A 24616-nucleotide genomic window follows, 5' to 3' on the forward strand; every position below is an offset into this window, starting at 1 on the left:
TAAAGAAATATGAAAATCCTTACTCGAAGCACTAGACACGTTACTGAGACATGTAACTATCAAAGACAAAACTAAATTCTAAAGGTGTTAATGAAAAAATCAAATAACCCATAAAGGAAATGGAATCAAAGTGACATCAGGCTTCAAAGGAAACACAAGAATATACAATATAGAAGAAAAAAAAATGAAGTGAATCTTTAAGATATTTAAGACTTGGAACCTAAAATTTTCAGATATGAAGACCAAGTAAAATTGCAGATATGAAGGTAAAATAAAAATTGCCTATGAGGCTTTAAGAAATATGCCACACACACTCATATTCATTAAAAATAATTTTGAGGAAGCAAAAAAAGAAATCAAGATGTCACATAAGGTATGGGTGAATTAAAAATTGGTAAAATTTACTATTGCCTAGAAGAAAAAAAAAACAGATGCCTACAGGAAGTACATTATTTGTGAATTTAAGAGATCAATAAGGGTAAATAAAGCTACTAGATTACAAGCCATTTTACTATAAGACAGATAAATTAAGTGAATGAAGATTTTTTTACACATCCATCCCAGAAACTGATAAAGCAATTAATCAATAAGAGAAATAAAGAGAATCTGAGCAGTACAACTAATATGCCTAAGCTATTGACTTTGGCATATAGATCTTCACACTTAACATACCCGTAACGTTTATAAAGCTTTATAGCTGTTAAACGTTTTTTTAATTAACTGAACTAAACATGCAATCAAGAAACTGGAAAGAAGAATAGAGCAAACCCAAATAAGGAAATAATGTTAAAGGCAAGAGGGAAAAAAGCAGCAATAACAAAAATGTATGAAAATAGAAAATCAAAGACTGTTCTTAAAAACACTGAGACAACTGGGAAAACTAATGAAGATACAAAATACAGAATATGAAAGAGACAATTAGATTTTTTTAAAATATGAACTATATACTAATAAATTTGATACCTAGATAAAATGCATATTTTTAGAATAGAAAACTCCACAATGACAAAAGAAAAATTGAAGACATTAGTTTACCAGCACACATAAGCTCTCTTCACTAGTGAATAAGGTAACTCCCTATAAGTAACTACCTACCCTAAGTAACTACCCAACTCCTATTTCCAAAACTATATATTTAATATATAATTAGTAAATTCAAAGAAAAAGTCAAAAAATCATCACAATTTATAAAGGACAAAAAGACCATTAAAAAAATCACCAATAGACACCAAATCAGTGAAGGGATCAGAATGCTCATTTTTGATGCTAATGCTTAACACAATATTGAAAGTCCTGGCCAATGTTATCAAGAAAGAAAAATTACCATGGGGTGTGATACAATGTGGAAGATGAGAATTAAAACTGCCACTGTTTGCAGATGAGACTTTGGGGCTATGGGAAACATAAAAGAACAAATCACTACACAACAAGAACAGCAAGGTTTCTGGACACAAAATCAACTTTAGTACTAACCAACAGCACTCCTTTACCCGGAACAGCTGGAAAGGAACCGGCCACCCCTCCAGAATTCTTGCGGGAACCCCCACGGACAGACCAGGCTGAGGGGCGACAGCACATGGGGTCATGACAGAGCTGGACCTGACTCGGCAACCAAGTACAGTGCATACATATATACGTCGAACAGCAAAATCAAGTCAGAAAAAGTCAGACAGAAAATACAGTGAAAGATAAAATAATAGTCACAATAGCAATACCAATACAGAGAAATTAACTAAGAATACACTGTAATAAAACACAGTATGATCTGAATAAATATGAGGACAAGGACGAGACAATTTAATACCAAAAAGATAGTGGAATTTCTATCAAAATTTTAGTTTTTCTGTTTTTTAAGAAAATCCTAATAAACTCACCCTCAACCATACATGGGGTAAGGGGCTACAGATGGTAAGATCAATCCTATGAGTGTGTTCCATGATGGGTGGAAAATGGTAGGAGAAAGCAACTCACTATAAGATATGAAGACATACTCTGAACCCACAGTCATTAAGTGGGACGATGACAAAAGAACAGGCAAAGAAACAAGGAGAGTGCTGCTGAGAGACAAAGGTGTTTACGAGAATTGGATACCTAATAAAGGAGGTAACAGAAACACATGAGGAAATCGGGAACCGTGGAGGGAAGTGTTATAAAAACTTACTAACAAACAGAAAGCTGATCTGCAGAAGGATTCAAGGTCTAAAGGTAAAAGATAAAACTAATCAATAGGAAACATAGAAGGAGCAAGGAAAGACATCCTCAAAAGAACAAGACATAGGTAAAAAATTTAACAAACATAAAAATTAAGGACTCAGTGATAGACACCATGGACAAAATTAATAGAAATGACACAAAAGATTAGTTTCAAAGTCTAAAACTGAAAAACGATTAAAATCTAGAACACATAAGAACTCCTAGAAAACAAGAAAAAGACAGTAAACCCCCAAAAGTGAACGGGTCAAAGGGTACAAATGAGCAACCTAAAAGGCTCACTCCCAATTATATGCAAAGAAACTCAATACATTAAAAATCAGAAAATACAAATAAAACAAGAGGAGCCTCCATCTCTTAGGCTGGTAAAGACAAAAACTATCAGGCCGAATGATGCCAACTGTTGGCAAGGACACAAGGATAAATCAACCTTCACATATCCTGGAAGTACTGAAGGCTTGCATATCCCATAACTATCAATCCCACTGGGAAGTACATACTCCAAAGAAACTCTCACACAGCACCTTAAGAGGACATGCACAAGGATGACCATCACCATGGAATTTGTGTTGATGGAACTTGGAGACAATCCAGATGGCCGTCAAAGAAAAAGCATACAGTGAAGCATGGTGGACATACATCACAGAGAACCAGGGAACAGAGAAACTACTGACTAGAAACACATATAGACAGCAATGTGGGTAGATCTTAAAATCAAAGTTGTGTAAAAAAATATCAGAAGCAGAATAAGATATTTGGGTTATTACTAATAACTTTTATCACCAATGAAATAAGAAGTCTGTAGTTCTTCTAATTCTCTGCATTTCTAACAAATCTCTAAGCAAATCTCAGGGATGATTTAAGATTCATATACTTCCTATGGAGACGAACCAAAATAAACTTTAAAAGACCAACTCTAAATTGGTACTTAGCAAAATTTTAAACTCCCAATAATCCTATAATGAACATTAGTTTTCCACTGTGACATACATTAAGTCCCAGATGACCTTAAAAATATTCACCTGCAATGCTGATTACAGAAAGACAGACTATGAAAAAGAAGAACGTGTACCTTTCAATGTATCCTGTTGGTGTTTCTACCAGACCATCAAGTCTTTCTTGAAGGGCTGCAAGAATCTGAGGATTTTGCATCATCTGAACAGTCAGCTGACGCGCTTTAAAAAAAACAAAAGGGCAGCGAAAGGATTTTATGAAAATGTATTACGCTATATTAATAGGGCAATCCAATTACGAAGCTTTCCTGACTAGCCCATAAATCACTGGTAATGAGTAGAGACGAACAGCAAGCTAAGGAAAATTCACTCTAGGAAAACCTAGTGTACAGAAAAAGTTCAGGTTCCTAAAGATGTCTAAGGCACACCACTTCTCAAGGCCACTGCCACACCTATTATGAACACTATCCTTTCTCTTCCTCCTGTGTGTTTTACCCACCTTGTGTTTTGAAAAGTTCAAAGATTCATCCAGATGCCTATCTGTGATCCTTGATAACCCTTTGAAGTCAGACAACACATAAGAAAACTACAAAAATAGCGACACTTTGAAGCCTGGGAGAAAGATGGTCAAATAAATGGCCTGAACGATTCTTTGAGCCTGTGCAATGTGTTTATGTACATCTGAACAAAGTTAACAGTTGAGATAGTCAAAGGCTGTACTAAAGCCAAACAAAAGTTGGTAATTAGTGGCCTCTAAAAATTATACTCCATCCAAAAATAATCTAGATTTATGCAAAACGAACTATTCTGCTATCTTATCTGCTGTCAATACAGACTTTACCAAAAAATTGCATTAATTTTCCCAGTTTATGTCTTTAAAGATCAATTTACTTCTAATAGTAATTTGACTATTGGATGATGTATAGTTGTGATAACCAACATGCTTTTACATGTACCAATACTGGCCATAAAGATACAGTCCTATATCATTAGTTCAGTAGTCTTTTCATAAACCTCATTCTGGCCTAAAAATGTAAGTCAAGTCATCTGGTACCTTGATATTCTTGGCCCCTTTATACCCTAAAGTAGTATAATTCCCCACTAACCATTATTACCCCTTTTAAAAATAATTTGCTAAAGAAAATGTTGAGTGATTTTTGTCTACAGTTAATAAATGTTCCTTTATTGGTTGGTTAGAACGGATTAAAAAAAGGCAGACACATACCACATATCCTCTACATGTTAAACATTTTCAGGTCTAAGCTAATGTTGTTTAGAAGCACCACCACCGACACCTCCTACCACTGCCCGCTGCCGCTGCGGCGCTTCAGTCCTGTCCGACCCTTGCGACCCCACGGACTGCGGCCCACCAGGCTGCTCCGTTCATGGGATTTTCTAGGCGAGAACACCGGAGTGGCTTGCCACTGCCTTCTCCGCTACCACTACCTATGACACTTCCAAGTTCAGACAGAACTCACAGGCAGCTGTTTGACAAGACATAATGTCAAACCAGCAGCAGAGGGCACTCGCAGGGACTCCTGCCCGGTCACTAGATCCACACCTTCCTCTCTCACCCGCCTCCATCTCCCTCTTCCTCTCCACCTCCCCCTCCCTCCCCCTCCCCCTCCCAAACACACATTCACACGTGGGTATGGCTAGTCAGCAAAGTGGATGGTATTCAAAATGAGAATTTTTTTACTCTGTTTATTACTGTGCTCTAGAAGAGGAGAGCCAGCAATCACTGGCTCCTGAAGTAATTTAAAAAAATACCTTTGATTTTTGTTTCTTCACCAGTCTCTTCTTCTTCTACTTCTTCAACATCATCCAAATCTTGATCAAGTTCAGACTGTTCTTTGCTACAATATTACAGTATCACACCAAGGTTCAAATGTACCAATTACCCAAAAAAAAAAAATTATAGAAAACTTCAATTCATTTTCTAGGTTAATATGCCTCTTTCAAATACATGAAACAGGAAATCTAAAAGGTAATTCAGTTTTCAAACTTCATATGTAAATAAGTACAAATGGGAAGTACTTAAAATTTCATTTAAAAGCTTTTCAAATATAAACTTTTAAGCTAAAAATGTGGTTTGATGGGTTGTGATTCAGAGATATAACATCAGAAAGTATGTGCTTCCAACTCAATATCTACTGATTTCACTCTTCCTAGTAACAGCACTCTTGATTTTATGAGATGGTAATACATCAATCTAACAAGTCTATGTATTCCAGCCTACCTTTCAGCCAGATGTGGCTATATAACCAAATACTGGCAGTGAGGTAAAAATGAGAAGCAATGTAGAATTTTACTATCCTCCTTAAAAGGATGGTAAACAGCTGGAGGCTTTTTTGGTATTGCTCCCTCCCTACAACAAACAGAGATATGACAGCTAGTTCCAGCAGCCATGTAGGACCACGAGGCATCCTGGAGAATGAAGTCTCCAGCTAAGAATAAAGGAGTCTGAAAAAACAGAAGGATCCTGAATCTCTCTTAGCTGTAGAACAACCACATAAGCCTGTATCTGTCTTTTGGACTTTCCTTTTCTTTACTTCATAGTGGAGATGGAGAAGAACAGTAAAAGTTAAGGGGAAGACCTGACTACTTCACGCTCAGTAAAGCTAGGAGAAAGTAACAACATCCTTCCAATTTCATCTTAAAAATCTAGTTTTTTTACTGATTGTAAAATCAGTATTAAAATAAGGATATTTAAGTCAATGTAAAGATCATCATACAATTCCTTAGGTAATTCTACATTTTAGTATTTGGTTTAGAAAATTAGTTGCTTTCATGTCTTAAAAAAGCATTTGAAAAATTAATTTTCATCTAGGAACAAATACGACCTAATTTTCATACAGTGACAACTACAGGAAAAGTCAACTGTATTCTACACAAATTTGTTTCTGTCAACTAAGGGTGAAAAAAGCAGCCTTCCCATCAAAAGCAACACAGATTATTTTGGGAGTATCTTTTATTATAAAATTAAGCGTATTTAGAGCTAAGGTCACTAACTAAAGATAATATGGAACAGTTCTTCTCCCAGGCGTCACCTCATTCAATCACTTATTGAGCATCTAAACTTTAAAGCTTTAAAGCAAGAGTCCACAAACTGTCACATGGCCAAATCCAGCCCATTTCTATTCTTTAAATAAAGCTTTACTGGAACGCAGCCACGTTAGTTTACTTACTGGCCATGGTTTCTTTCGCACAGCAGAACTTCCCTGGTGGTACTGTGACAGCAGGGCTGAAGCGCTGCAGCAGAGACCACGCGGCCCAAAACGCCCAAAACGCCCAGGGTCAGACCCTTACAGAGCCTGCCGACTCCTGCTTTGAAGAACAAGGATCCCCTCTCTTCCTCCCACCCTGCTGAGAGCTCACAGGCGCCCAACAGTAAATGATGGAGGGGGAGCAGGTAGGGCAGAATCAAGCTATCACAACCAATTTATTTCTTTTCTCATTAAAACAAAATGAAGGTAGATGGCAGACTGCACATATTCATCTGATCTTAATCCTTCTAAAATCTCCACTAAGATTATGATAAAGAAGTTTTTAAACAAATACTGAAGGACAGGGAAGTAAGAGCCAACGAATTCACTGAGAACTGAAATCTAAGTCTGTAGTGGCAGAGCTGAGAACCAGCCTAAAGTGTCTTTAAAAAGATACAACTAGAACTAGGGCTTGGTGGTGAAGGTGGATAAAATAGGGAGGATAAGCAAAACCTGACAAACAGTTAAATCTTAGGATGATCTCTCTCTCTAGCAGAAGGGGACTGAGTTCAGACGAGCTCAGAGGAGAGGACCACAGAGAGAAGCATACTAGAATGCTGGATACAGACTTTCCTCCCTAGCTGCCCTCCCCCAGGTTAGCCCCCCAGGTTAGCCCCCCAGACACTCTTTACTGGCACGTGTGACCAGCCCAGGAAAAAAGCACCATTCTAACACCGGGGATTCTCACAACAAATACCCACCCTGATGGGTATTAAATTGATTAATACTAAATTGCTAAGTCCTTCCCTCCCCAATACTCAAACTCTCTAATTAGCTTTAAAAAAAAAAATCCTTCAACTATGCATTCCCCCCACCCAAGTCTTAATGAGCAAACAAGTATTACTTCCTATCCAAGGAAAGCCTCCTATACTGAGACCAAAACAGAGGAAAGAAAAATTTAAGACCAAACAGACAACACAAGGGAATGAATATCCAGAGAAAAGATATAATCAATGAAATAAGAACAAGATGCTATAAAAACAGGAACAGAGAGCAAAGGCATGTTTGAAAATTAATAGAAATTTGGAAACTCAACAAGAGTTAAAAGATAGTTTCTTCTGCTTTGCTCAAAATGAGCAAAGAGACAAGGACAGAAACTAGAGCAAAAAGCAGCAGTCCAACACATAACAGAAGCTCTAGAAATAGAAAACAGGAAGAAGACATTCAACAAAGTCAGTCAAGAACATTCCCCAGAACTGACAGATATCCAGTTGCAAGACTGAAAGGGTCCACCACTGTATGCCTAACACAAGAGATAAACACAGAAACCTAACAATGTAAAATTTCTGAACTCTGAAGCCTGAGTAGCTTCCAGAAATAGATATATATGTCTGGTTTTTTTAAGTGTCACATACAAGTGAGTAAGAACTGTGACAACTTTGAAATTCAACACGAGAAGCAAGCCGACAATGGAGGAATGCCGTCAAAATCCTAAAGGAAAGTGACTCCCAAATCAGAATGCTAAGTCCAGACTATCCAGCAGAAGGGCAAACAGTTGTTTTCAGGCATGCCATCTCAAAACAATTCACTTCCCTTGTACTCTCCTAAGAAGGTGCTAAACCCAAAGTACAAAAAAAGAAAACATGGGATTATAGCAGACTCGAGTGGAGAAAAAGAAACCCCAGGAAGACAAAATAAATCCACGACGCCAACTGTGAAGCCAAGGTCAAGCAGCCCACACGGGGCAGTGTGACTCGGGAGGCCGTCACTGACACGCACGCCGCCACGCTCCTTCATGAGGAAGACAGTGTGCACGGGGGGACTGGCCAGATTCTTAGCAGCACCTCACGTGCCGCCCTTGTCATGAAGTTTCCGCCCTCCCACCTCCATGCGCTGCTGCCTACAACAGCTGTGGGTGATCGCGTTATAACCCCTTCATCCTGGAAGGTTGTTTTACCTACTCCTTTGAGTTGGCAGACTCCCATGGAATTACAGACAGTAACAAACAGTGCAGCTCATCCCATTCTCCTTGACCATGCTTCCGCAAGACACCCATCCACACTAGAAGCCTGCCAGATGCTGACAGCAACACACCTATGTTTCCAGGATGTGTGACCTTGCCCAGTGCCTTCTTCAAAATAAGCCTTTGTAAAGACTCAGGAGAGCTGAAGGCAGGCAGTCTGTTCACTTTTTATTTTCCTACTTTTGACTCCTCAGCTATATTGCATTTTTTCTTTACACAGCTAAGTCTGTGACTGCTATTTAGAGTTTCAAAAGTAAATACTGATTAAGAATTTGTAGGTGCTGAAACTCTACAGAAAAACATAGAAGTTAAGTGAACTAGACAAAGCCAGGATAGTACTGACACATCTGGAGAAAAAAGGAGGATGCAATTGAGAAGGGTCACACAGGGCATCTAAGAGTAATGCTGCAATTTTTAAAAACTTGTACACTAGTGTCCTGTTGTTCTTTCAACTCTACACATTAACTTTCATAAACTTATCTTTATATATGATACTTTACAATGCTAGTAGTAAAACCTTTGAGAAATGGTAAAAAACAAATTCTCCAAATATTTATGACTCATTATTGAGCTCAGCACTTTCCTAAGAATAAACACTGACAAATGGTTTACTATATTTATGACAGTGATTGTCTTGGATACACTGTACCCAACTTTTAAAATAGTAGGTACTAAGCATTAGTCATTACCATACATTTTCATAATACATAATTAGTACTGCTGTTAATTAAATCACACAGTACAGAATGAAGCCAAATCTCTGAAAAAAGAACCAACTTTCTGTCACTTACTTGTCGACGTCTGCCATGTTGTACAAATGCCAAATATCTATGGAGAGAAATATCAATGTTAAAAAAGTATATATACAATTCATTTAAAACCAATAAAAACCTCTGAAATCAAATCGTTACCATGCTAAAGCTATCTAAAATATATATATACACACTCCCATTAAAAAAGAGTAAGTGTTTAAAAAGCAAGGGGCAGGGAGGCGGAACACTGACATGAGCCACTGAAGTGATTCTTCAGAGGATGCTCCTTAAAACAAGCAAGGTACCACTTGGCGTTCAGAATCTCTTCGGGCAAGGATTTTTACAACAGCACTGTTGACTACAAGAACCTAAGGTATGCTAGAATCACAGGAAAAGAATACAGAGTCTTTATTCAAACTCCTTTAACCACAAACAGTCACGTTGGGGCTGCTTAGTACCCCATAGTACTCTGAGGAGTTTGCTGATGTATAGAGATCCATGAAACCATCAAAGTCAGTGTAAGGAATATACCCCCGCCTTGACAGAATACCTCCCTCCTCCCCTTCCTGCCTCCCATCCCAAGCAAGTGTTGCTCTGCCTTCCGTCACTATAGCTTCTATTTTCTGGAATTTTATAGAAATGGCATCAGAGTATGTACTTCCCCCCCTTGGTCTGGCTTCTTTCATCCAGAATGAGATTATCTGTGTTGTAGTACTTACCACATAGTTCATTACTTCTTACTGTATACGGTATTTCATTAAAAACATACATTCTGTTGTATGTTTAAGTTTTCAGCTGTTGATGGACATTTGGGTTTTCTTTGTGGGGGGTATTACAAACAGAGCCGCTAAAAGCATTTTCGTCTTTGTAGGGACAAATGGATTTGCCTGGTGGCTCAGACGGTAAAGCATCTGCCTGCAACGCGGGAGACCTGGGCTTCAATCCCTGGGTCTGGAAGATCTCCTGGAGAAGGCAACGGCAACCCACTCCAGTATTCTTGCCTGAAAACTTCCATGGACGGAGGAGCCTGGTGGACTGCCGTCCATGGGGTTGCACAGAGTCCAACACGACTGAGCAACTTCACTTTTACTTTCTTTCACGAACAAAATGGTTTACTTCTCTCAAACCCACTCGATTTTTTAACAGTATTAATTTTATCAAATTAATGTTAAAAGCCAAAATCTGCCACATACTGCACTCATGATTCCCTGGAGATGTCTTTTCCCCCTAAGTTTAATAATTCCTGTCATTAAATGTCAGCCCTCTAAACTATTCAGTAACAGCAATAGAGCTCTGGTCCAGATCCGCCAAGTATCACTCTGCACCCTTCAAACGTCCTTACTGCCACACCACTGAGCGCTGCCACGCCCCCAGCTTACGCTGAGCGCATCAGCACTGTCCACAATGTTCTCGGTTAGCAGGGCTTCCCTGCCGGCTCAGACATCAGACAATCCATCTGCGATGCGGGAGACCTGCGTCTGACCCCTGGGTTGGGAAGATCCCTGGGGGAGGGCATGGCAACCCACTCCAGTGTTCCTGCCTGGAGATCCTCATGGACAGAGGAGCCTGGCGGGCTACCATTCACGGGGTCCGAAGAGTGGGACACGACTGAGCGACTAAGCAGTTAGGACTGGCCAGAGCATATCCTAGATTCGTTCACACTATAGGATTAGGGTTAACTCAGAGAAGACTGCTTTGAAAAAAACAAACCTCAGGACAAAATGTGCTACATTCATCCAGAAAAACCATGGGTAATGCAGATTTACTTCTTTAATAAACTTAGTTTCTTCAAAGCAGGTCTGCCACCAGGACACAGGTGTGGTAAAGACCACCACTAAGCCTGAGCAAAAATGGGGAAGACGACCCAAATCAACACTGCTGTCACCGGACATGGAGATTCGGAGAAGTCTACCACTGCTGGCCACCTGATCTACAGACCTTGTGGGACTCACCAGGAAACCATGGAGAAGTTCAGAAAGGAGGCTGCCAACATGGGGAAGGGCTCCTTCAAGAACGCCCGGGTCTAGGACAAACTGAACGCTCAACACTGAGTGATTATCATCAATGATATCTCCATGTCCGTTTAAGACCAGCAAGTACTCTGTGACCATATCTGACGCCCCAGGACACAGTGGTTGATTAGCCACTAAGTTGTGTCAGACTCTCTTGCGACGCCATAGACTACAGCCCACAAGGCTCCTCTGTTCATGGGATTTTGCTTTTCATGGGATTGCCCAAGCAAGAAGACTGGAGTAGGTGGCCATTTCCTCTAGGGGATCTTTCCAACCCAGGAATCAGACCCACAGCTCCCCCACTGGCAAGCATATTCTCTATCACTGAGCCACCGAGAAAGCCCCCCAGCACAGAGAGAGTTCATCAGAAACAACTACAGGCACGCTCCGGTGCCTGTGCTGCTGAATTTGAAGCTGGTCTTTCCAAGAAAGGGCAGACCACGAGCAGGCCCTTCTGGCTTCCTTTCTGGGTGTGGAACCTTCGTTACGCTGCAGGTAACGAAATGGACTGCGCTGTGCCACCCTACACCCAGAAGCGATAACCGCCCAAGTCGTCAGCACCTCCATTAAAAAAACCTGGCTACAATCCCAACACAGAAGCATCTGTGCCAATTTCTGGTTGTCATGGTGACAACATTGCTTGAATCAAGTGCTACGATGCCTTGGTTCAAGGGATGCCAAGTCACCCATAAAGATGGCAATGCCCATTGAACCACACTGCCTGAAGCTCTAGACTGCACCCTGCCACCAACTTGCCCAACTGATAAGCCCTTGTCTTTGCTCTTCCAAGATGTCTACAAAATTGGTGGTACTGGTACTGTCCCTGTGGGTCAAACACTGGTGTTCTCAAACCTGGCAATGTGGTCACCTTGCCCCAGTCAAGCAAACAACTAAGTCTTTTGAAATGCACCATGATGCTTTGAGTAATGGCCCTCCTGGGGACAACGTGACCTTCAAGAACATGTCTGTCAAAGATGTTCTTCGTGGCAATGTGGCTGGTGACAGCAAAAATTACCCACCAATGGAAGCAGCTGGTTTCACAGCTCAGGTGACAATCTTGAACCATCCAGGCCAAAATCAGGGCTGCAAGCGTGCTGAAGACTGGGTGTTCTGGGGAAAAGCTAGAAGGTAGCCCTGAATTCTTGAAATCTGGTGACGCTGCCATTATTGATATGATTCCTGGCAAGGCCACGTATGTTAAGAGTTTCGCGGACTATCTATCTGCCTCTTGGCCGTTTTGCTGTTCGTGACATGAGACAAGCAGTTGCTGTCAGTATTAAAGCAGTGGACAGAGATGGCACCTGGAGTTGGCAAGGTCACCAATTCTGCCCAGAAAACTCAAGGCTACATGAGTACTACCCCCAATACGTGCCACCCCAGTCTTAGTGGTGTTTGTCTCAACTGGCCATTTAAGTTTTTACAGTAAAAGTCTGGTTAATGGTAACTGCATTGCAAAACCTTCAGAAGAGTATTTTGTGAACCATTAGTTTTGTGTGTGGCAGTTTTACGTTATTAGCTTTTAAAGTCAGTACTTTTTAATGGAAATGACCAAAAATCTGTCATGGAATTTTAGACCCATTAAAAAAGTTTAATGAGGAACAAAACAAAAAAAAGGCTTAGACTCCCACATTGAAATCAGTTTTTAATGTTTGGAGAATTAAAACCTTAATCTTTTAAAAAGCATTTTACTTATTAATCTGGCTGCAGCGGGTCTCAGTTGTGGCGTGCAGACCTTCGCTGGCCATGCGGCACGCTGGACCCCCGGCTGCAGCACAGGACCTCCAGAGCACAGGCTCGGCAGCCGTGGCCCACAGGCGTCTGTGCTCCGCGGCATGTGGCGTCTTAGCTCCACAACCAGGGATCAAACCCACATCCCTTGTATTGCAAAGTGGATTCTAAACCACTGGGCCACCAGGGAAGTTCCGAAACCTTAGTCTTTCACTCACAAAAAGTGACAAGATTTGATTACTCGTATCAATATGCTTAACACGCTTTTCACTTGAAAAAACTGAGTTACTAATTTTAGCAGTCAAATGCTACTCTTTGGAGCATTATTACTAATACAACATCAATCCTTTAGACAATTATAAAGGAAATAATTCTTCCTACTGTAGCCTACTCTAATTTTAAATATTTTCTATTTACTGTAAATAATCTCTTAACAGCACTGATGTATTTCTCTAGCGATGCTGGTTAGTTAAGTCAGCATTAACAAAACACATAGCAAAAAACTACGAATATGCTAATTCAAAAATAATGAATCAAACACAAGTGGGCTTCAGATCTATCAGATCTGCAAGGGTTTTCTTTTAATGCAGGGAAAAGTATGGTGAATATGCATTCTCAAATATGGCTACTGTTTATAGAAACGATTTTCTTTCCTTGAGTGATGTATTTTTGGTGGTGCTGGGTCTTCACTGCTGCACACAGGCTTTCTCTAGTTGTGGTGAGTGGGGGCTATTCTCTTGCTGTGACTCTAGAGGTTGTGGCAGGTGGGTTGAGTTGATCCAGCCGTGTGGAACCCTCCTGGACCAGGGCACAAACCCATCTCCCCTGAATCGGCAGGCAGATTCTTAACCACTGCATCACCAGGGAATTCCATAAACTGTTATATTTCTGGAGACCAATTTGGCTATGGGAATAACAAACACTTTAAAGACATCCATCTCCAGACTTAGTTATCCAATTTGTGAGAACCTACTCTGAAAAAAAAGAAGTAAAGGATCTAAGGGCCTGTACACGCGTCACGTTGGTCTAATAGGTTCTTCTAAAATCCAAGTCCTACATGTTCTTTGACTCTCAGCTCAAAGTTTTAGTTTTTCAAGACAAAACAGACTGGCATTGACTCCTTCAGAGATGCCTTCTCCAATCTGTACATCTTGGCTAATTAAGATTTCTTGGTTGTACACCCTCTTATAAAGCCCCATTTCTTTCCATCATAAGATATCTCCAGTGTGTAATTATAAATTATTGTGATTATTTGACTAGGGTCTGTCTTCCACCACTGACCAGACCATAACATTCATGATTACAGGGATTATATCTGCTTTTTCCAATCACTGCATTGTATCCTTCAGAGTAGTATACAAAGTTTATATATATATAAAAATATAGAGAGAGACACACAATAATGGCAGCTATAATTACTTAGCAAAATTAAACTTAGTGTGGAATGTGCATACAATGGAATGCTTTGCAACTAAAAAAAAAACACACACACACAGAAGCAGCAGCAGCAGCAAGACCTCCCTTGGGGCTCAGTGGTGAGGGGTCCACCTGCCAACTCAGGAGACAGGGGTTCGAGCCCTGATGCGGGAAGATCCCACAAGCTGAGGAGCGACTAAGCTCAAGTGTCACAGCTGCTGAGCCTGTGAGCTGCAGCTGCTGAAGCCCACACACCACAGTGCCCATGCTCTACAACCAAAGCCACGGCGCTGGGAAGCCCACACAAGAAAAGCTTGCACAGCAAGCAGAGGCCAGCAAGGCCAAAAGTAAAATAATCTTTTAAAGAGGAGAAAAACACGCGGACCTGGGTTGATACGGAAAAAGCAACAAAGCAGGGCTAAAGAATGTGTGGCAAAACCCAACCCGAGCACATATGCATACGCATCCTCATACACACACACACTTGTTATGAATAAGACATTTCTAGAAAAACACACCAGAAACCTAACAGCAGTTGTCTGTGAGAGAGCAAAGACTGGAAGTAAATGAGAGCTTACATTTCACACTGCATTATTAGGTTTTGCTATCCAGATACTATTTAGTAACAGTTTAGAATCTGCTCCCTTGAATATATAGTCTACTAAATCCAGCAATTATCAAAAGTATGAAACAAAAAAGAAACACCCAAAACTTCTAAATTCAAAATTTTATAACATTTTAACATGTTCACAGAATTGCTACATTGTCACCTTCTGTGTCCACTTTGCTGCCATTACACTTAGAATTCAAAATCTTATAGCTTTGATTACAGAGATAGAACAGGAGGCCAATTCATTTCCTCAGAGATGCCTTCTCCAATCTGCGCATTCCAGCTAAAATAATAGATTTCTTGGTCATACACACTTCTGTTTTTTAAAGTATGCTTCTCTGATGGCTCAGTGGTAAAGAATCTGCCTGCAATGCAGGAGACATGAGTTCGATCCCTGGGTCATAGGATCTCCTGGAGGAGATGGCAACCCACTCCAGAATTCTTGCCTGGAGAATCCCATGGACAGAAAGCCTGGCTGTAGACTGCCACAGGGTCACAAAGAGCCAGACATGACTGAGCGCACACACACACACACATACACAAACAATGCCTAATTTTGTAGTCAGACCATTTGGGTTAACACCAGCTTTGTGGGAATTTAGCTCAGGCAAACAACTTCTGGCCTTATTTCATCTTCAAAACAGGAGAAAATGGCTCCTTCATTGATTTCTCTTATGAAGAAGCAAATTCATGTAAAAGATCTGTTTAATATCTAATTAACACTCAACAAACAGTTTCTTTCATCCTGTCCATTTTGAACTATCTTTTTGCACAACAATTAGCTGGCATGATGGCTAAAAACAGATTCTTTCAGTTCTGATAAACATACAGACTGACCAGTAAACGCACCCTGGTAATCTAAGTATTAACATTAGGGGAAATTGGGTAAAGGGCAAATGGGAACTCTGAACTATCTCTACAACTTTCCCATAAATCTAAACTTACAAATAAATTTAAAAAACTAAAAATAAAGGACCAATTCCCACACCCTGATTCAAAACTAACATGTCTGAGAGAGTAGATGCAAAAAAATAAAAAATTCTAAATAAGAAACCCAGCTTCTGATACAGGTGGTCTCAGGCAATCAGATCACATCAAAGAACACAAGTTTAGTTTCATATTTACACTGATTTTTTTTTAACTGCAAGTCAACAACTTTAAGTAAAATCAGTGAGATTTTCTTATCAGACATGAACTTGCTTTCTAAGAGATCTGAAGACTTTCCATCCCTAGAAGTGACAAGCTAGATTATGCAGACCAACTCTACTAATGAAAACTAATTAAAAGTGCAGAATCAAATATTTGTTAAAAAAAAAATAAGTTTAAGATAAGAAATTACTAACCCCAAACTGAAGGCATAACAGGAAGGAAAAGGATAAGTATCAGATATGATCTGCAGAAACCAAAAGCCCTGGACTTAACAAGGTAGGGAATCTTTGTAGCAACCTTCCCAAATTAAGCAGAAACCTCAAAATGCTATATTCTCAGAGATAATAGAGTTCTCCAGGATAACCTCAATTTACCTCATCAGCCTTGTCCCCCAAACTTCAAGCTATGAGCTTAGAGCCATTATCAGCATTCCTAGGCACCTGCATAACCAAATGCAAATAAAAGCACCATTCTAGACCTTAAATAATTCATAAAGTAATCTTCAAGAACAAGGGCAACAGAGAACAACAGAAGTCAATCCTATGAAAGAGTTAAATATTGTCTAAAGGACCACAAACTTAGAAAAACCAATCATGCTTTTTAAGTTTGAAAATATATGTCTGCAGCAGTATCTATAAGAAAGTCATTTACTAAAGGTGAAAAGAGCAAATCTGGCAAAGAACTAAACAGGATTTCCAGAAATAAAAATAACAGTAAATGGGCAGGCTTAACAGTAAACCAAACACAGCTGGAGAGAGAATAAAGTGATTTGAAAGTGAGCTTAGAAGAAATCTTCCAAAGTATGGCAGTGACTAGAGGATAAAAAATATGGAAAAGACATTTTAGGGTACAAAGAGTCTAACAAAGATTTAATAGAAGTTCTAGGAGTAGAGGAGAGAATGGGCAGAATATTTGAAGATATAAATAGCCAAGTTATTTTCCAGAACTAATGAATGACAAGTCCTACAAATCCCAGTCAGCAAAATAAAAAACCCACACTTAGATACATGAGTGAAAATGCAAGACAAGAGACAGAAGTCACCTCAAAAGCATTCAGAAAAGACTCAGATTAACGTCAAATGCATAAAAGACTGACAGTTGCTTTCTCTTCAACAGACATCAAAAGACGACGGAATGGTCTGTGTGCTCAATGTGCTGAAAATAACTAAAGATCTGAGACTGTTACACCCAACTGAAACAGGTAAAACAGGTACTTTCAGGCAAAAATATCTCCAGCACTCTCATTAATAAATTCTGTAAGTATATTCTTCAGGCAGAAGTCAAGTGATCCCAAAGAGAAGGTCTAAAGACACAAGAAGAAATGAGAGGCAATAACAATATTAGCATACTATCAAAATAAATATTTTAAAAGAAATAGTACCACTGTGTAATGTGCCAAATTTAAACTACCATAATATGAAGTCAGCAGTGAGAATAAGTGGGGAGGAAATGGCTTACTCTACTGTTCTTAAATAAACACGTTGTAATTTCTAGGGTGATCCCAAAAGTTCAGAAACAGAACATATAACTTCCAAAGTACAAGAAACATCAAATAAAATACTTATTTTTGTTGTTTAGTCAGTGAGTCATGTCCGACTTTTGTGATCCCATGGACTGGAACCCACCAGGATCCTGTCCATGGGATTTTCCAGGCAAGAATACCGGAGTGGGTTCCTGACTCAGGAATCGAACCTGAAAACTTCTGCACTGTAGGCAGATTCTTTACCACTGAGCCACTGGGAATACTTATTTTTACATCAATCTAAAAGAAAAACAGGTTGGACAAATAAAAAGCACACACACAAATTAAAATTAAACCTAATCATAGTGATTACGTAAATCAACTAAAGGCTCCCTTTTAGATCTATCGGATTAAAGAAAATTCAACTCTATCCCACTTCTAAGAAACACATCTGTAACAAGAATACAAACAGCTTCAAGATAAAATACAATCCTTAACCAAAAGGTGATATCATTGTACTAACACCAGAAAAAACATATTCAAAGGAGAAACATTCCTAAGGATTAACGTTTACAATAAAAGGTTCAACCCAGTACTCAGTGTTACAGATCTCAATGTAAAGACACGGTTCATAACAAGACTGAAGGCAAATCTTAACCAGAAAACTGAACATGAAGAAAATCTTCCAATGGAGAAAGAGAGGAAAATGAGTGATTCAATCAGATCTTTATCTGGTTCTTTTGTGGTTGTGTAAAAGCTAGATGTCCAGAAATCAAATGATCTACCAGTCCAGTATACTTGATTCTGTTCTTACTTCCAACGAGAAGGAAAGAAAAATAACATTTACAGAGCCTACTCTCTAAGACTATCACAGGCTTTCCTCTTATTTGTAGATAAAATAGTAAGCAACTTGCTCAGCAACACACAAATGAAAAAACTAGGAATTAAAACCTGACTTCCAATACCCATGCCAATTCCACTATTCCAAAAGCCAAAGTGCTTCCCCTATTACCTACTACACAGATTATAGAACCTATATATTCCTTTACACAGCCAATCATTAAAAACTACACATTTGGGGTATTCTCTGGCAATCCAACGGTTAGAACACTACACTTTCACTGTGAGGGCTTGGGTTCCACCTCTGGTTGAAAAACTAAGATCCCACAAGCCTTGCAGCACAATCAAACATTTAAAGTAAGGTTTTAAAAGTTTTCAAGGCTAACAAGAAGAAAACTACTACAAGTGTTAGTTGTTCAGCTGTGTCCAACTCTGCAACCCCATGGACTGTAGCGTGCTTCTGTCCATGCAATTCTCCAGTCGAAAGTACTGGACTGGGTAGCCTTTCCCGTCTCCAGGGGATCTTCCCAACCCAGGGATCAAACTCAGGTCTCCTGCATCGCAGGCAGATTCTTTACCATCTGAGCCAGCAGGGAAGCCCGCAGTGGTGACCGATCCACCTGCCAATGGAGGAGACAGAAGAGACTTGGGTTCAATTCCTGGTGGGGAAGATCCCTTCGAGGAGGAAATGGCAACCCACTCCAGTATTCCTGCTTGGAAAATTCCAGACAGAGGAACCTAGCGCGATACCATGTGTGCACCGACACACAAACAGAAACACACACAATCCCTTCGAGGAGGAAATGGCAACCCACTCCAGTATTCCTGCTTGGAAAATTCCAGACAGAGGAACCTAGCGCGATACCATGTGTGCACGTACACACACACACACACACACACACGTTTTAAAGCAGAAAGGTTCAAGTGAGCCAGTAAACCCCCCCCCACACACACACACGTTTTAAAGCAGAAAGGTTCGAGTGAGCCAGTAAAACCCCCAAGAGAAGCTCCCTTTACCTGAGACCTCCTATCTCAAGCTGAACGCATTTTAAACAAATCTGTATTTTGGGCACTGCTGTTCTACCAACAATTTCGGTGGGCCAGGGGCTCAGCACTTGATTCCAACACAACCTCTTAGAACATCTCATTCTTTATGCTCACTTTTTCACTTGAGATACCAAATCAATCTAGAACTGACTTTTATATGGGTCCCAAGCCAAATACACTCCTACTTGAGAACACTATCTTCTATTCAAGTAATTGCATTATCTATAGTACCATCTGACCAAACAGCACAGAAACATACATGGACTGATAATCTGGTGAAAATGCACTCAGCATTAACAAAACTACAACAATGTATTCACATATCAGACATATATTGGAAGACATCTTCATGACTCTAAGTGCTTTAACTGTCCTCTGAAGCCCAGTGGAACCCAAGCGAGAGAGCTTTTAAATTCTAAGCAGATATACACTGTATAGTGAAGTGAAAGTTGCTCAGTCGTATCCAACTCTGCGACCCCATGGACTATACAGTCCATGGAGTTCTCCAGGGCAGAATACTGGTGTGGGTAGCCGTTCTCTTCTTCAGGGGATCTTCCCAACCCAGGGATTGAACCCAGGTCTCCCACATTGCAGGTGGACTTTTTACCAGCTGAGCCACAATGGAAGCTCAGGAATACTGGAGTGGGTAACCTATCCCTTCTCCAAGGTATCTTCCCAACCCAGGAATTGAACCAAGGTCTCCTGCATTGCAGGCGGATTCTTTACTAGCTAAGCTATGAGAGAAGCCCTATATACTGTATGGTGTAACAATTAAGTCAAGGTACCTTCCTTTAAACAAACATAAAATCCATATTACAAATCATCATTTCTCAGTTATATAACCTTGGATAGTAAGTTCTCTAAATGCTCTGTACCTCAGTTTCCTCATTTAAATGTTGATACTACTTATCTCTAGCACTAAATGAGTTATATTTATGTAGAATTTAAAACACTGCCTGAATAATCACGCAAGAAATCCTTTTACGCCTGTTGTACTCATCTGTACCCTCTTTACTTGAGACAATATTTTCAAAGTAATTAATCAACTCTTCAAAATTATGACCCTCTTTTCCAATAAAAATCAAAATGTATAAAACTTCTGAGCAAGTAAAAATATATCAAACTATGTAGCAGCAGAAAGCAGAGTTGGTAATCAGAACTAACTTCGGGTTGAGACCACTTGGCAAGTCCAGCAATGTGATCTACTGGTCTGCAGCTAAAGTACTAAGTAACTTACAAGAGTGAAAACAGCAGTGCTCAGGTTCTAATCCCTACCCTGCCCAACTTATTCAGATGGAATTAGTATGAAATGGGACTTAGTATTAGCATAATTTTAACAAATTTCTTCATGTAAAGAGGTTATAGACACTCTTCTATCTCCCACTTTTCAGCCCTCTTTTTCTTCAGAACACTCATAACAACTCAACAATTTATATCAAATAACCAATTTGCCTGTTTGGCTCATGATAATAAGATATATGTCCAAATAGGAGCTAAAGTTTTACTCAAAGCACCAACTAAGAACATAAGCAATTACAGATTTGATTAGACTTGAGGATATGGATAGATTGATCATTATTTCCTAAACTGATTCAGATTCATTGCCTCTTTCATTAATATTTCAAATTATCAAGCAGAAAACAAAGTAAGCAAAGCAATTTTTTATTTTGACATCTTCATACCTTTAAGTCAAACAGATTCTACCTTTTTTAGCCACTTTTCCTACAAAAGGATATTGTACTGAATACATCTGGTAGAGTTCAGAATCAGTCATCTCAAGGCAATATGGGCAAGTTGAGTAAGTAATAAAACAAGCAATAGTATTGTGGATTAAGTTAGTTCTGGTACACGTGTGGGGGTGGGGGGTGGTTTTTTTAATCACTAGATGACAAGGACAATCGTGTCACATTTAGTTATCAGTTTAACAATTTTCCCTGTCAATAGGTCCAGTATCAAAAACAGGTACTTTACCACAGATAAAACTTATAAAAATTTTCAGACTGGTATGAAAGGGCAAACCTTCTTATAAAGTAAAAGGCCCATTTTAGATCTGCGCCATTAATCTGAACCCAGACAACTTCGAAATAAGCCTCAGACATCAGTCCCAGAAGGTCACCGTAAACCTCATTTACCTCCTGTCAGCTTTAAATAAGTTATTCTAAATATAAGGCTTTTCCTTTATCCAATCAAAGGTAAGGTGTATTACGTCCTAAGGAAAATAAGTATAGAAGTAGTTATTAAAGCTAACAACAAAACAGGACCTAAAATACTAATTTGAAATATTTTTGATGCCACCTACTTTCAAAAATGACAGATTTCGTTTTCCAGCTCAGCTCTCCTGAAATCAGATAAGCAGTGTAAGTTGTGAGCTTTTAAAATGCAGTCCTTACGGAACCCACAATCAAAGAGAATAAAATTGGGGCTCCTTGTGGACATCACGTGCCCGGCTCTTTCTTCCTCCAAAAACCCAGCCCTCCCCTACAGGCCTTCATTCCCCGCCTCCTTTCCCGGCCTCTTTTTTTTTTTTTTTTTTTGAGGGCAAAGCATGAAGCAGTGATGAGGCAGCAGGCTACAAACCTGGCTCAGTACGTTTACTTGTGCGTCTCATTTCACCCCATACCTCCTCCACCATAACGTTAAAAACCAAACAGCTAGTTAAGTATCTTACAGTGGGAACGTGAATAGAGGAACCAGTAAGAAAGCAATAGAAGCCTTCGACTTATTAAAGACACTGCAGGCCAAATCCTTCACCTCTACTGTTCAGGAGTCGACTAATTACGATCAATGCTTCCCAAATTAAAAAAACCCTGATGAAGATACCCATCCTAATTCGAATTTGTAGTTGAGAGGACACAAAAAAATCTCTTGTTAGTAACAGCTAATGTAAGTGCTTTACACGCTATAATTCATAAAATTCTAGCAGTGAAGGCCCCGCTCCTTCATCCATCAGCTAACATTCACGCTTTCTTGCGGTACCTAAAAAGATTAAGATCAAAGAGAAGCAGGGAAGAGTTGGAAACCCAAGAGCTGGACTGATTGGCTCCCTGCTCACCCTCGCATCCCACCACCTCCTCAACTTTGAGTGGAGGGTTACCAGACGGGGGTCTGCACCCGCGCCCGGGCCGGGGCCACGTGCAGAGGGAAGCTGCGGGGGTTCCCCTCCCTGCCGGGTCGCCGCCTCCCGGGGGCGGGCAGCCCGGAACCTCACCGCCTCCCCGCCCCTCCCCGCCCCGGGGCCTGGTCCCCGCGCAGCCCCTCCCTCCCGTCGGAATTCGCAGCCTCCGCGGCTCCTTCCCTCCCCCCGCGGCCTCCCCTCCGGGGAGTGGGCGTCGCGGCGACGGCGGGCTGCAGACCCCGACTCGGGCCCGGGCGCCTCCCGGCTCCCAGCGGCGCGGCCGCCTCCCCGCTCCGGGCGCCCGGGCTTCGCCAGGGCCGCGCCCTCGCCCGCGCAGAGAAGCCGGCGGGGCTCAGAGGGCCCCGGAGCGGACCCTCCCGGGCCGCGCCGACGCTCCTCCGCCCCACGCGCCTCCCGGTCGGCTCCCTCGGAAAGCGTCGGCCGAGCCGCGGGCCCTCTCCGCCGGCGGGGTCGCGGCTCCCACAGCGGTTCGGGCTCCGGCCTCCGCGGACGGCCCCGGAGGCCCAGCTCGCCGTCCCCAGCCCCCTCACCCCTCCGCTCACGCGGGCCGCCCGGGACCTCCACGTCCCTCCCTTCCCCGTCGGGCCCCAGCCCGTTACCGGTGGCGAGCGCGGGGAGCCAGGCGGCCCGAGCTGCGCAGGCAGTGACTCAGGGCGGCGGCGGGAGGAGCAGGAGGCGGCGCCGCGAGCAGATGGCGCTAAAAAAGACCCGAGAGCCCGCCGCTCGCGCTCATATACAATCAGCGTCAGCACGCAGGCCCCGCTCCGCCGCCCGCCCCCCGGCCTCCCCGTCTCCTAGCGACGCGACTGGGAGGCGGGGCCAGGGCCGGTCGCCTAGCAACGGAACCTTCCTCCTTTCCCCCGGCGACCTCCAAACTCGCAGCGCCAGACTTGGGTTCCCGCCTCCGCCCCCTACGACGCCTCCAGCCATCTCTTTTCTACGCTCCTAGCTAGAGAGGAACTCGCCGCCCTTTCCGTTCCGGGCTAGGGCCCTGACCCTAGCCTCGCTCACGGCCCACCTCGGGCCACCCCCCCTCACCCCGCGCCCCCGCCTAGTACTGGGAAGGATGAGGGCGGGAGGCCAACCTCCGGGTCCTGCCTAGCCGCATCCTGATAGCGAGCGCTCTTTAGTTCCCTACCTTGTCGGGGCCTAATTCCTACAAACTCTCCGATCCCGGGTAACCGTTTCCTCTCCCCGCCCATTTTTCACCATGAGAACAACAGTTCTTTCCTCCTAACCGCCTCGGCGGCGTCTTTTGCCGGTTTTGCTTTTCCTAACTCAGTGGGTCACCGTGGCTTCTGGGGATGCTTTTCATTCCAGGTTCTCCATCCTTTTACCTGACTCGCGATCCCTCATCTCTGCTTTTCGTTTGTTTGTTGGATGAAAACGGCATGTTCGTGTATGGTCTGGACGCTTTATAATGAGGACAGTGTTGTTTCCTCATTTTGAAAAAGTAAATCCAACCTCATGGCTAGTTTCAATTGAAGCTGGACTGACTAATACTAACTCTTAAGACAGTGGTTCTTAAAGTGTGGTCGGAGGGTTTCAGTACTCTTTCAACGGGAAAGTCAAAAGTATTTCCATAATTCTAAAATGTTATTTGCTTTGACACTCATTCTGTCATAATTATACAGTGGAGTTTTCCAGAGGCTACATGACATGAGATATGGAAACACTGAAAACAGAAGCAAATATTAGAATCCAGTCATCTGCTGCTCAGCCAGACGTTAAAGAGATTTGCAAAAACATAAAACCACTCTGCTCAATTTTTTCATTTTGGAAAGTAGTTTTCATATAAAAATTTATTCTCTGTTAACATTTAATCGGTTTGTTGTTTAAAATGAAATAATAACTACTCATTTCTTAATTTCAAATATGATATCGTTATCTTTAATGCACATGAAACTTCTATGGAGTCCTAAATTTTTAAGAATATAAAGAGGTCCTTGAGATTAAAAACTTTAACAACGCTTCTCTGTTGTAGTCCTTGAAACTTCGAACTACTCAAGAGTCATCTATTGTAACTAACCCAATTCCACTTTAGAGGATACAGGGCTTTTTCTCAGGGCTC

At 41.5% G+C, this 24616-nt stretch overlaps 1 protein-coding gene and 1 pseudogene across 8 annotated transcripts in view; one reads left to right on the forward strand and one right to left on the reverse strand.

Annotated features, from left to right (window-relative positions):
* NAP1L1 (nucleosome assembly protein 1 like 1) overlaps positions 1-23273 on the reverse strand; it is a 37746-nt gene extending 14473 nt beyond the window's left edge. For 3 of the 8 annotated variants that reach the window (XM_020871849.2, XM_020871830.2, XM_020871863.2), the window contains exons 1-5: positions 23145-23272; positions 21709-21747; positions 9185-9221; positions 4935-5020; positions 3284-3386 (exon numbers count right to left, since the gene is read on the reverse strand). In XM_020871849.2, coding sequence (XP_020727508.1) covers positions 3284-3386; positions 4935-5020; positions 9185-9201 — 206 coding nt within the window. In that variant the 5' untranslated portion in view covers positions 9202-9221; positions 21709-21747; positions 23145-23272. Of the gene's footprint in view, positions 1-3283; positions 3387-4934; positions 5021-9184; positions 9222-21541; positions 21561-21708; positions 21748-23144 lie in introns of those variants that run through there. The other 5 variants (XM_020871858.2, XM_020871840.2, XM_070454229.1 and 2 more) reach the window with 5 other exon arrangements.
* On the forward strand, positions 10996-12680 carry LOC110123750 (putative elongation factor 1-alpha-like 3; annotated as a pseudogene).
* Positions 23274-24616: the final 1343 nt, after the last annotated feature.

Source organism: Odocoileus virginianus, chromosome 24 (genome assembly GCF_023699985.2).
Source record: "Odocoileus virginianus isolate 20LAN1187 ecotype Illinois chromosome 24, Ovbor_1.2, whole genome shotgun sequence".
NCBI lineage: Eukaryota > Metazoa > Chordata > Mammalia > Artiodactyla > Cervidae > Odocoileus > Odocoileus virginianus.